We start from the raw sequence: 13,344 nt of genomic DNA, 5'->3' as shown, positions 1-13,344 counted from the left end.
ATGACTTCATCATCAATTTCATAGAACAGTTATTGCCTTCTAAACTAACTAAACAACTTAGGGCCTTACTAATAAAACAAGTTTATTCGTAAGGGGGTAAGTCTTTATTTTTTTTATCAAGTAAACAATATTGTTGTCACGTGTTTGGTCGCCAGGCAATCGAATAATACATTGATAACCGAATAATTCTGGAGTTTTAATCGACACATAATAATAATATTAGATTACGAATTTTCTCAGTGATAAATCGCTATTCATACGTTATTATTATTGCAAATAACTCTTTCCGTGTTATATAATCAAGGGGGAGTATTTGCGGTGCAGGGGGCCTTTCACTGGACATTTTTGGACTCCTTATCTTGAACAGTTACATATTGTATGTATGTTTCTATTTTTTTAATGCTTTGAGGTGTCGTAAACCTGTTAAGTTAAAACAGTGTTTGTTGGACTTATTTTGTAATCATCTATTGCTTCTTGTTTTACTTCTCTTCTCTCAGTAATTTTACTTTTCAAAGTTATGCTTGGTTAGAAAAATAATCTGACTATAATCCGAGGTTCTTTTGCTCCCAGCACAATGTGAATACAACTATCAATTCCATACTAAATCAGTATGGATATTTTATCATCTCGTCAACAGAATCTGAATATGATGTATAAAAGCAGAAATATTGTCAGATTCTTTGTGTGTTTTCTTTCCGTGGTTGGGCCGGAGAAAATGCGAACTCCTTTCCTCTGAGACTGGTTCATCAAGTCCTCTTTTATTGAATTGGATTACGAATCATTGGGCCACGAGACCGAGACCTCGGCTGAATTATTGAATACTAAACTGGCGTGGTATTGGTTGCACACAGTCAAAGTTGCTTGCTTTGATGGTATTGTTCGTAGATATTGTTGTACGCTCTGGCTTCACCGCGGTCCGACGCCCCGAGGATGATAAGAAAGAACGCCGAGTCACGATGACTGGCAAGAGTTTTATTGTGTACCGACGTATTTATGTTATAACTCGTTTGAAGCTTATACCAGCCATAGTCAACATTAAATCTTCATTTTGTTATTTGGTGTTTTGTAATTTCGGCACTTCAGCTGTCGAATTCTACTCCCCTACGTCTTATAATATCTTATCAAATTCATCTTATAATTTATTCCTCGAATCGGTTAATCCCTATGGGGAACGTAACATTTTTTGATGCGATGTGATAACAACGAGCCAACCGCGTAATACTGGATTCTACGTAATTATGAATTATATTAATTGAGCTGCTTGGTGTCTGGATTACAGATATACAAATACGACTGATAACAAATAATAATGAAACATAATCACATTTAAAATGCAGGTTGAACTTCATCATCGCGTCTCCACATTTGGCCTATTTTTGTATCTGTCTATATCTAAGTTATTTACGGTTTTTATTGCCAAAACAATTACAGTGCTACACCTCTGACATTGTGATAAGAGATAAGAAATCAGCTGTACGCGGTATCGAACCTAGTTTAATACTTGGTGTGTTGCTCGTGGATCTCTACTGTACTGTGTACTTAGTATTTACACCTTTGATCCCGCTGTTATGCGTCACACATTCATATATTATTAGCTATGTACGATTTTTATGTAATTTAAAAGTTTGAATGTTTGCCATTTGAACATAATAAACCTTCAAGACGTAGGTAGCCCGCGTGGTTCGTATCCGTATCGTCTAATCACAAGTTTAAATATTTGGTGCATTATGACGTGCAATGGAGCATTGCCGAAACTTTCTATTCCTCTAGTTAGACACACAAAAATGCAATGATTCTTATTGTATACCGTGCTTTTGTATAGGTTTCTAATAATAATTAGTTTGCGTTTCGAGTAATTAATGTGTGAATAAAGAGATATCTAAAACGGTGCTCGAAATAGCTGACAGTCCAAAGACTGAAGATAATCAAATCTATCAAACATCGACCTATCGTCATAATACCACCAGGTTCTACTGATTTTGGGACAAATCTGATGAATCTTATCATTCAAATTTAGTGTACATGTCGCGATGGTGTACAACGGTCGTGTACTGGATTATAGCAAACATTTTGTTGCACCCATGCCCCTGTACTAGGGGTCCAGAAAGCTTTTACTATGAGGTTGTACTCTGATATTCAACAATCTTAAAAAATTTGATTTATTTTTAGCGGTGAAATTCGGCTCGCCACCACAAGGTGACGGACTACTGAACAACAACTCTTCGGTTTTCATCGGAGTGATTACAATAATTATTGTGAAATTATTTCAAACTGCCAGTGTTTGCATTGTGGAATAATTTTCGTCGAATTCCTCGTTTCTTTGTTCTCGATGCCTAAATGTTAATTAGATGCCAAATTAAATATATCTACTGCAACTTTACTATTATTATTTCGTAAGCAGGTTATGCAGGTGTATTGTAGAAGTTGATTTTATTGAACATGTGAATCTTATTTTGTCAGGATAATATCGCCCGCTTCATCATAACCGAGTGCTTCACTTTAAATCCGCTTATTCTGTATCATCCATTGTTGAGTTCATTGACGAGATATAATAATTAATTTCGCTTTATGAAATAAGTCGTGTGATGATAACGTTTATTTTATTTACTCCCGTATTCTCTATCCAGTTTAATGCTAAAAAATATATGTCTTGAAGTTGATTAGTAAATCCGTTGAATCTATTTGAATCTCGATTTCGTTTTCGTGATTGAATGAATGCAAATCTTGGAACTGGAAATTAACCCACTTTCCCACATCCGATTCTCGGCAGATGGAATCGTTGTCGATGACAATGCATTCTATCAACTTTTGGTGGCTGAGTTCAGAGCAAAACTAAAGACTCACCTTTTCAACTTGTCGTATCCAGAATGATGACCTTTTTATTTTTTATTCATCAGTATTATTTCATTGCTCAGTCCAGGGGATTTTTCTACTTGACTTTTTTTCAACGTTATTAACCGTTTATTACGCGTAAACAATTTTTTAAAAATATTTTTTAACTGACACCACGGGCAGAAATCATAACAATCGTTATTTGTAAATATAAATTAAATATGTATGTTAGTCGTAAATCTCTAGTTTAAGCCGTAGTTGTAAGTCGTATTATAGCGGTATTGTGTAAATGCCAACTTGTTCATTAAAATATGTATAGCTTAAGTCATTAGTTAAAAGTCTTAGTTGTAAATCACTCGACATTAGTCTTAGTTATAAGTCTCTCTCTATCTATGAAACTTAGTTATAAGTCTCTCTCTATCTATGAAACTTAGTTATAAACCAAAAGTAATTAAGTCTAAGTGATCAATGCATAAATTAAGTTGTTAAGCGCCCTTGAGGTGATTTTCTCACGAAAACGGCGCTATATAAATAATCCAATCATTATTATTATTAATCACGCATACACACGCCTACATATATGCATTTCTCTGAAATCGGACAATATTATAGTACGAAATGAAGGGCCTACCCAATCGAGATTTGGCTCCGTTGTTAGCGCGGTTGACTCCGGTTCCTAGGGAGGAAGGTTCAATCCCCAGTAAAAATAGTACATTTTAAATACATCTATTATTAAAAAAATAGAAGTATTATAGTAAAATAATTATGTTTTTACGTTTTTTTTAGATCTGCGATCAGTATATAATTGCTTTCATTTATTCATTAATTCATTAATCAACAACTTAAAAACATATGCAGTCTTATAACCACCTACCACAGAAGAGTTAAACCGATAAAAGTGTGTTGTGGGCGTGTCCGTGTGCCCTAAGTACACTCAATTCCCCTTTTCCTGAAAAATTCAAGTATCCAATTTCTTTCCTGAACAGATAATTAATTTCATTGGCCTGTCAAAACTGACGACATTTTTTTTTCCAAATCATCATAGAATATACAGGGTGTCCGGAAACTCGTAGTACAAGCGGGAAACTGGTGAATCTACATCACATTTGGAGTCGATTTTGTAGTATAATTTTTTTTTATTTGAGCTTTCGTTATCGAGTAAATCGAGTTTGAAGTTGATTTTTTTTTTTTTTTTTTTTTTTTTTTTTTTTAATCAAATTCTTATAAATTATTACTGAAGATCAAAGTACCCAACTAATTAAAACTATTTGAAAGTAAAACAAATGAAGAAACTCGGATTTGAAGCATTATTTTGAAATCACCCTTCATTTAACCCGGTGTAATCATAAAATATTTCTGCTCTGCAGGGTTAAAACATCTGTTATTCAACCCTAAACACCAGAAAAAACTTAAACCCTAAAATAGCCGAAAATTTTTTTTTTTTTTGGTTTTTTTTTTTTTTTTTTTGAAAATGCTCAAAAAAAAAAACTTTATGTTTTTTTGGGTTCCCCATGTGGTGTAGATTCTCCAGTTCCCCGCTTGTACTACGAGTTTCCGGACACCGTGTATATACACTTCTTGAGATTATAATGTTCAGTGCTACCTACCTACTAACTGATCTACTTTTTCGAAAATGAGGCTGGAGCAACAGTTACGGTGAATGGATTGCGCTATCGAGAGATGATTAGTTTTTGTTGTGTTGGATTCAGTTAGATTTGTCTGACGAGATTGCTGAAAACGTTGCATTTTTATTATTTAATTCCAAGAAATTGATAAAAAAACTTTTTTTCACAGTCTAGAAAAGGATATAGGCACGTAAATAAAGAGTCATTATTTGTTGACGGAAGACACAAATTTGTAATTCCAACCTTTTTTATCTCTGGCAGTGTTGTTGATATTACCAAATACCTGGAAATGGCGCGAATGCTTTTTATCGCGAGTTTCCAGTTTTCCTTCGAGTCTGCAGGGCGACCAAACGCAATAATACGTGCACAGATCACGTAGATACATTTGACATATAATTTTACGTCTTGCATTTAGTTTTCATGAATCTGTAATTGATTCGGCGGTATTCGTGCGTTATTCGACATTTTTTATGCCGAGTCACTGTGTGGAATTAATGTTGTTTTTATGGTCGTTAGCATACTTGGGATATTTCGTAAAAACATTTTCACCTATGTTGGTGCGGCACGTTATGTACGTATAAAAATAATATTATCTAAGATTAAATTTTCTCGCGAAACTGAGATTCACATTTACAATTTAATTACTATTCGTTTACTATCCGTTTCGAAATTCTATTAACTTTTCACATGAATTTGTTGTAAAACACTTTGTGGTCACAGTTTGACTGGTGAAAACCTGAGACTGAGAAAACTATATATTTTGTATAATTACCATGTATCCCTAATATTGAACAATGAATAATTGTGTATTTATTTACATGCGGTTTTTCCTTGTGATTTACAGGGTTTTCCAATAAGAGGTGTTATTTTGATATTCAATCGTAAAAGATCAATGGTTTCGTTGCTTGTGTGGCACGTAGCGCCGTCTTGTTGAAAGTAAACGTTGTCCAGATCAATACCATCCAATTCCGGCCATAAAAAATCATTAATCATCTCTCGATAGCGCAATCCATTCACCGTAACTGTTGCTCCAGCCTCATTTTCGAAAAAGTAAGGTCCAATGACTCCGCTGGACCATAAACCACACGAAACAGTCACACGTTGAGGATAGAGAGGCTTTTTCAACAATAACTCTTGGGTTTTCCGAGCCCCAGATGCGACAATTTTGCTTGTTGACGAAGCCACCGAGGTGGAAATGGGCCTCATCACTCAAGATGATTTGCATTCGATTCACTCAAGTGAATTTTAATAATTTCAAAGCGTTGTTGAAGCGTGTATTGTTCCATTTTTATTAATGCAGTACTTTATACTTGTCAAATGTCAAAAATTAACAGCTTCAAAAGGAACATCTACCGAAATAGCGGGCTATTCAAAATAACACCTCTTATTGGAAAACCCTGTATTTTTATCAATAATTGAGCAGCGTTTTTTCTAGAACTCAACAAGTGGTCTACCCAGTTTCACGTATTCCATTTTTGCAAAAACTTTTTTCGCGGAAACTGTATAAGAAAATATGTTACCGTTACCCTTCTTGTATTTATATTCGCTATGCAAATTATCCAAATATTATTATTATTAGATAAAAAGCAAACAAAAAAATGAATGGTCCCATAAAACGTTACCTCCAACATTATTTTATCTTGAGTTTTGAAAAAAAAGTTTCTCAATTGTGTCTATTTTGAATAGGGATGCAGGATGAGAATGAGTGATTTCGTAGTTTATTTTATTCTCTATGGTTACGGGGCCATGATTTTTTTTGCCTATTCATAGTTGTAATGAAAAAGAACCACTGAACAAGAAATGTTGTCTATACTCTCTACCGATTGGAAAGAAAACCAATGTCGCCAGTTTACATAAGATCCTTCGACTCCTGGACTTCTTTTTCTGTTTGAGAAAAAAAATCTTTATTTTAAAATCTTTGATCAATTTCGGCGGAAATAAGGAAAAATTGAGCTTGCTTTGGGTTTATCTCATTAGAGGAAAAAAAAATTATAAGTATGAAGTTTTCACTAATCCTGGGCTTTAGCTATGGCTCAAATGGTTCCATGATAACTCAACACAGTGACAATTCAACACACTTTTAAAAAGTGATATAAAGTCATTATAAACGATGAAAGAAAAAATATTTAAACCTAACCTAACCTAGCCTAACCTAACCTACTTAACCCAGGTAATAAAGTTTTTGTTTCATCACTTTCCATGACTTTATATAACTTTTTAAAGACGTGATGAAATATCATTTTGATGATTTTTCCGGTCACCGGCTCGAATAAATATCTTTTATTTTTTTAATTCGTCAAATTCAAACTATCTTATCAGGTTCTTGTGCTGCGTATAAACAGGACAAAATTTCCGCGAGCCAAGCCACAATTTATGGGAAAGAAACGAAACGGCGTGAAACGCGGCTTGCGGTTACTTTATCCTGTTTATACGCGCCGGTATAGCGTTGGTGTAGTTAAGCCAGCCTTAAGGCATGCCTATGGCGTGTTTTCACTATTCCTATCTTACGCGCCGCGTAATATGTATGCAACGTTTATAAGTATGGGGTATAATGTGTGATAGTGAGTTGTGTCTAATGATGATGTTGTGTTGGTTGCAGTCTCGAAGAGCAGCGCTGGTCGATGGAGGACGAGGTGTGCGGGGTGCGCGAGGTGCTCGGGGGCGCGCCCTCCCAGGGGGGCACGGGGCAGGACAAGCTGCCGCAGGGGGACATCGGAGACGTCACCTACTGCATGGCCAACTATGTCAAGGAGGCCATGAAGGTAAACCTAAACTAACCTAACTTTATCACTAAAGCAAAAGTATTGAAATCTGCGTCCGTCAATGGACGACGAGGTGTCTATGGTGTATGTTATTATTTGTGGTTTTTATTGTCATATGCAATTGTTTACTTCAATAAAAATACTAATTTCGAATGTGACTATGTGTCTGTAACTCCGGTTCAATGAACCCTAGGACTTTTGCTTTGAATTTTTTCAAATTTGTCGGTATTTGTTTGGAGAATTCGAATAAACCTAACGATAGTATAATATGTTTACCTAACTATAATTTTTGTAACTGCAACAAAAAACATTTACATGCTTTTTTGATTTGATTTTCATGTATAATGTTGTAAAAGTTTTGTTTTGTGTTTATCCTTATCTATGCGGCTGTCACATTTTGTGGTACATTACGCTTTACTAAAACACATACGCTGCGTCAAAACATACCATGTGGTGCGATAGTTGCTTTGAAAAGGCAAACATTCAAAAAGTTATGCAAATTCACAATGGAACCTAATATGTATTTAACCTTTACATACCTGAAGGTAAAAATTACATACCATCAGTAAGGTGGTCACTAAGGTACCCCTTAAAATCACGATGCGACCGTATCGCTTCTTACTCCCTTTAGCATTTCCAGTAACACTCAAATTTTAGTTACTACCTACCGTTTTAATCGGACATCGCCCATCTACGCCCACAGTCAATTTATTTATTTATTGCATCTCACTATACATAAAACACTTTTTTTTCACATAAAAATCAACCTCACTAGGACTGAGCCTGTATCGAGGTTAAAAATTTACATTTGAGTGAAGCAAACATAAGAGTAATCACAAACATAAAGTAATTTTACATACAAACACAAAATATTTCAAAATTAAAGAAAAAATAAGTATTAGATGTGTTACCAGATGGGTGATTTGACAGTATATTGTAACAATATTTGAACCATAACTCATCATTAATCATTATTCAAAAGAAGAAGCAAAGTAGATAATAAAGGCAGATAGGGTGACATTCAGTTTTTAGTAAATGGGACTTATATAAAATCTTATTATTTAAGAAAGGACAAGGATGAAAAAATATTAAGACAATCGTCTGTCAATACAAAACTTTTTAAATTTAACTAAGGAATTGGTAGACTTAATATGATTTGGAAGAATATTAAACATAATTATATAGAATATTAAACATAAACACAATGGCTAAGTAATGCAAATCGTTAAAACAGATAGTATGAAAGCAAGCATCACTCAAACATAATATTATTGTAGTCCATTCCACTAAAATGCACCTTTTACAACCGCACTCTGGACTTGTTTGAAGTGTGGATCCGGGTGGGAGAGAAGAGTAATTTCAAACGAATTTGATATATTTTTTTTAATGTGAATCAATTTAAATAAAAAATAAATCCAAACAGCAGTCAATAGTTTATAAACAATAATTTTCCTCCGGGCCTGTGTCTTCTTTGGGGATGCTGTGTGGAGGGTAATTTTGAGGAGAGTAAAGAGTGAATATGTTGTAGATGGGAGGAAATTTGAAAAACACAGAGGCCGGCAAATCATTCCACAGCCGAGCTGTTAAACTCAAAAACGAGTGGTAAAAACGACCCATTCTCAAGCGAAAAATTTCAACCGTGTGCAAATGTTGGGCGCGCGTTTCCCGACTGTGCACCGGTGCTGAATGGATCAATGACGCTAGTTCCTCAGAGCATCTTCCATTGAAATACCGGTAGAATAAGGACAGCATTCCCACCTGACACCTGTGCTTTACCGAATTTTTTTTCTAGGATTACCTAAATTCTAAACTATATGTAAAAAACAACTGACTTAGATATCGCACAAAACTCTCGTTTGGGGTCACTGTATTACCCCCCTTCAGAATAGGAGTGATAAGAAAGATGTGTTAAAGAGTTTATTCCTTTGTGTAATTCTTTTTTTTTTAAATATTTTTACAGATGATGTTCATGATGCGCTCACACCACATGCTGACAGATGTCATTTTGGACGTTGGATCGGAACTCTTTCACGCACACAAAGTAGTCCTGGCCGCCGCTAGTCCCTACTTTAAGGTACCTATTATGCATTCTTCTGAAACAATCGTTCTTCTGAAACATTATTCTTCTCAAACAAACATTTTTCTGAAACAACATCCTTTTCAAACAATCATTCTTCTGAAACAATCGTTCTTCTGAAACAATCGTTCTTCTGAGACATTATTCTTATCAAACAATCATTCTTCTGAAACAATATCCTTTTCAAACAATAATTTTTCTGAAACAATAATCTTTTAAAACAATCATTCTTTTGAAACAATTGTTCTTTGAAACATTATTCATCTCAAACAATCATTCTTCTGAAACAATATTGTTTTCAAACAGTCATTATTCTAAAACTATTAATTTTCTGAGACAATAATCTTTTCAAAAAATCATTCTTCTGAAACAATAGCTCTTTTGAAACATTATTCATATCATACAATCATTCTTCTGAAACATTATTCTTCTCAAACAAACATTTTTCTGAAACAACATCCTTTTCAAACAATCATTCTTCTGAAAAAATATCCTTTTCAATCAATAATTTTTCTGAAACAATAATCTTTTAAAACAATCATTCTTCTGAAACAATTTTTCTTTTGAAACATTATTCATCTCAAACAATCATTCTTCTGAAACAATATTCTTTTCAAACAATCATTATTCTAAAACTATTAATTTTCTGAGACAATTATCTTTTCAAAAAAATCATTCTTCTGAAACAATAGCTCTTTTGAAACATTATTCATCTCATACAATCGTTCTTCTGAAACAATATTCTTTTCAAACAATCATTATTCTAAAACTATCAATTTTCTGAAGCAATAATTTTATTGATTAACATTATTATAATAACAGATGACACCCAGTTCACAGAATTCACCTAAGAACTGACAAAGAATCAGCTCAAGGAACATCTAAGATTTCGTACTCAAAATAGAGGGCACGTCATTTATACAGAGTGTTACTGCATGTATATATATATTTTTTTTATACCTCACAAGAGCGTCCCCGTCTGAATACTGTAAAGGTTTGGAAACTATGTCACCACCCGGTTGGGCAGCCTTGTGAGGCGGATTAAGGTAGGGGCTGTAGGAAGGAATTATTAATGTGGGTCTTGAAGAGGTCCGGATAATATTTAGGAGGAAAAAACAGATGACAGTAGCTCGTTCCACATATGAGCGTACTTTCACAAAAACATATAAGTTTCGATCAGTCATTGCCACAAATCACTAAAATTCAGTGTAGATGTCATAGCGTACATTAACCTTGTGCATGATGGAACTATCGGCAGGCCATGTTCACGGGCGGACTGAAGGAGTGCGACATGTCCCGTGTGAAGCTGCAGGGCGTGTGTCCCTCCACCATGGCACGCCTGCTCTACTTCATGTACTCGGGTCACATCCGGGTCACCGAGGTCACCGTGTGCCAGCTGTTGCCCGCCGCCACCATGTTCCAGGTCAGTCCATCCTAATTACCTTAACATTTTCAGGTCAGCCCTTCCTAATTCCCCTATTATCTAATTGTATATCACCTAAATATACAACACAATACACAGGTTAATCCTCCATAATTCCCTTACCATGTTCCAGGTTAGTCCTCCCTTATTAACATGTTCCAGATTAGACTACCATAATTTCTTCATCACCATGTTCCAGGCCAGTCCTCCCTGATTCCCTTATCACCATTCTTAGCTCAATGTTCGAGGTCAGTCCACCCCAATTGCCTTATCATCATATTCCAGGTTAGTCCTCCCTAATTCCCTCTATATAATCTCCATGCTCTTAAGTCAGTCTGTCATAATTCCTTCATCACTATGTTCCAGACCAGTCCTCCATGATTCCCTTATCACTATATTCCAGGCCAGTCCTCCCTGATTCCCTTATCATCGTATTCCGATTTAGTCCTCCTTAATTCCATTATAACTTTGATGGTGACCTTTGGACTCAAGAGTTTGCTAGTTCGAAACTCAACATGTTAGGATTTTATTTCACATATCGATTTGAAATCTTTTATTCTTTGTGTTTTCTCTCAAATCCACAATACAAGCATGAGTCAGCTAAGATTTATCAAAGTGATTTTTTTAACTTTGTTTTTATTTTCACAACCGGCCTTGGATTAGATTTCTTGATTAAACTAGAAATTAAAGTGTGTTGTATTTTATCATTGTCCTCATTGTGAATTAGCTTGATTGGAAAAAACTTGATTACATATTTATTTTTATTTCAACCCATGTAAATATTAATGCTCTCCCATTATTATATTGAATTAAAACTGGAGTGCTCATGCTTTTTTTTCAAACCGTCATCTTAATTCTAGATAAAGAGCTAATCTGATCAACAATGTTTTTTTAATGCAAAATCACATGACATGCATCACCAAATTTTCCTATTGGAATTATGTTCTGTCATGACACTTATGTATTTTCGATGTCATTCCATTAATTTATCAGTGGAAGATACTCTCAATATCGCCTTGAAATGAATTTAGCTATTCTTAGTGATAAAATCTGAAAAGCAAGGTGTGCGATGACCAGAGATGTGCTTTATTTCAAATAAATCCATTTCAATTGGAAATGCAAAATGCAAAATGGGTATTTTCCATTTTGCATTTTAAATGCTTTTCTCAATGCATTTTCCATTTTAAATGCTTTTTTGCAACATACTTCCTACTATCTCCACTCATCTTTTTTTCATAAGCCCCAAATATCAGTCGGTCCTGAACCTCGCTACGAGAGATAATTTACATTTGTCAAGTTGCTCCCTGGTAGGAGCCCTGGCAATTGAGTGACACCATTACAAAAAATACTAAACATGGGGCCATGATGCTGTAATATTAAATGTTAGATAGCAGTTTCTATGTTTTTACGTTGGCAACATTAGTCCCGCGCAATTTTTTTGTGGTTTCATAATCTGTAGTCGTGGTGTTTTTGGATTTACCATCATGTAATATGTTTGTTCTACATTGATGTCCATTATTAAATGACAAAATTGTTTAAAAATTCTATAATTATTTTAATTGTTTGACCTGAGAAACCATTTTGCATTTTGCATTTTCAAATGGAAAAGTTTTGACCCATTTCCATTTTGCATTTCAAATGGTTTTGGGTACCCATTTTGCACATCTCTGGCGATGACGCTGTAGGTTACGTCACCGTAATTGGGACAGAGCCATACTCTCTCTGTTCTAGGGAGACTTAATTTAATAGGAAATTGCGCTGCCCCAACCAACACACAAAGTAATCGCAAGATTTCTGCACTAACCAGGTTTGGTGATTCTTTTGTATATTGATGTCCTGCGGGGCCTGCACTTGGGAAGAATGTTCCATAAATGAATTAATCAAATAACTCTTTGATCTTGTGTCGATGACGGTTGAATCCTTACTCACCGCACTTTTCGCTAGGTGCGTGCGGTTGCACATACAAAAATCAACCGTGGAGTTGAAATTCCCGCTCTATGGTTGGCGGGAGCAGCACAAAGCTGATAATGTGGCGTAGCTGGAAAAATGACAAACGTCATAACGAAACACCAGGTACTTCCCTACCTTAATTTTGCTCATCTCCTGGAATGGTAATTCCACTTCCTTGGGCTTCGCAATAAGTTCCCCTTGTTGGAGATGCCATAGTCCCTCTGACTGGCATTTGTCGTGTCACATAGACAAATGAATGATTATGTTTTTTCCAGATAACAAATGTGATTGAGGCTTGCTGCGTTTTCCTGGAGCGTCAGCTGGACCCGTCCAATGCGATCGGCATCGCTAACTTTGCCGAGCAACACGGCTGCAACGAACTCAAGCAAAAGGCCACCCAGTTTATTGAAAGGCATTTCACAGAGGTGAGCATCATTCGATTTCATGACAAAACAGAACATTGAAGAAAAGTGATGAAAAAGAACGAACAATCTTAACATTGCCTAAACTAATCTAACCTATTCTTTTAACATCTTCTGTTTTATCCGGCTACCGCATCATTCAAAAGGGTAAACTGAGCTAATTCTGCGATACTAAGAATTATTTAAGAATTTCACTGCCATTCTGAATGCTATCAAATAGGTATTTGTGAATAAATTAATACAACATTAGCAT

General features: G+C 35.2%; 1 protein-coding gene across 2 annotated transcripts in view; it reads left to right on the top strand.

The window, feature by feature from the left end:
- Positions 1-13,344, top strand: part of Keap1 (kelch like ECH associated protein 1) — a 60,493-nt gene that overhangs the window by 25,343 nt on the left and 21,806 nt on the right. The window contains exons 2-5 of one of the 2 annotated variants that reach the window (XM_089632976.1): positions 7,057-7,219; positions 9,180-9,293; positions 10,555-10,719; positions 12,945-13,094. In XM_089632976.1, coding sequence (XP_089489102.1) covers positions 7,079-7,219; positions 9,180-9,293; positions 10,555-10,719; positions 12,945-13,094 — 570 coding nt within the window. In that variant the 5' untranslated portion in view covers positions 7,057-7,078. Of the gene's footprint in view, positions 1-7,046; positions 7,220-9,179; positions 9,294-10,554; positions 10,720-12,944; positions 13,095-13,344 lie in introns of those variants that run through there. The other variant, XM_089632986.1, reaches the window with a different exon arrangement.

Source organism: Hesperophylax consimilis, chromosome 1, assembly GCF_061612785.1.
Source record: "Hesperophylax consimilis isolate HC1 chromosome 1, BYU_Hcon_1.0, whole genome shotgun sequence".
NCBI lineage: Eukaryota > Metazoa > Arthropoda > Insecta > Trichoptera > Limnephilidae > Hesperophylax > Hesperophylax consimilis.
Note: the sequence above shows the minus strand (reverse complement) of the source record. Positions and strands in the feature narration are given on the sequence as shown.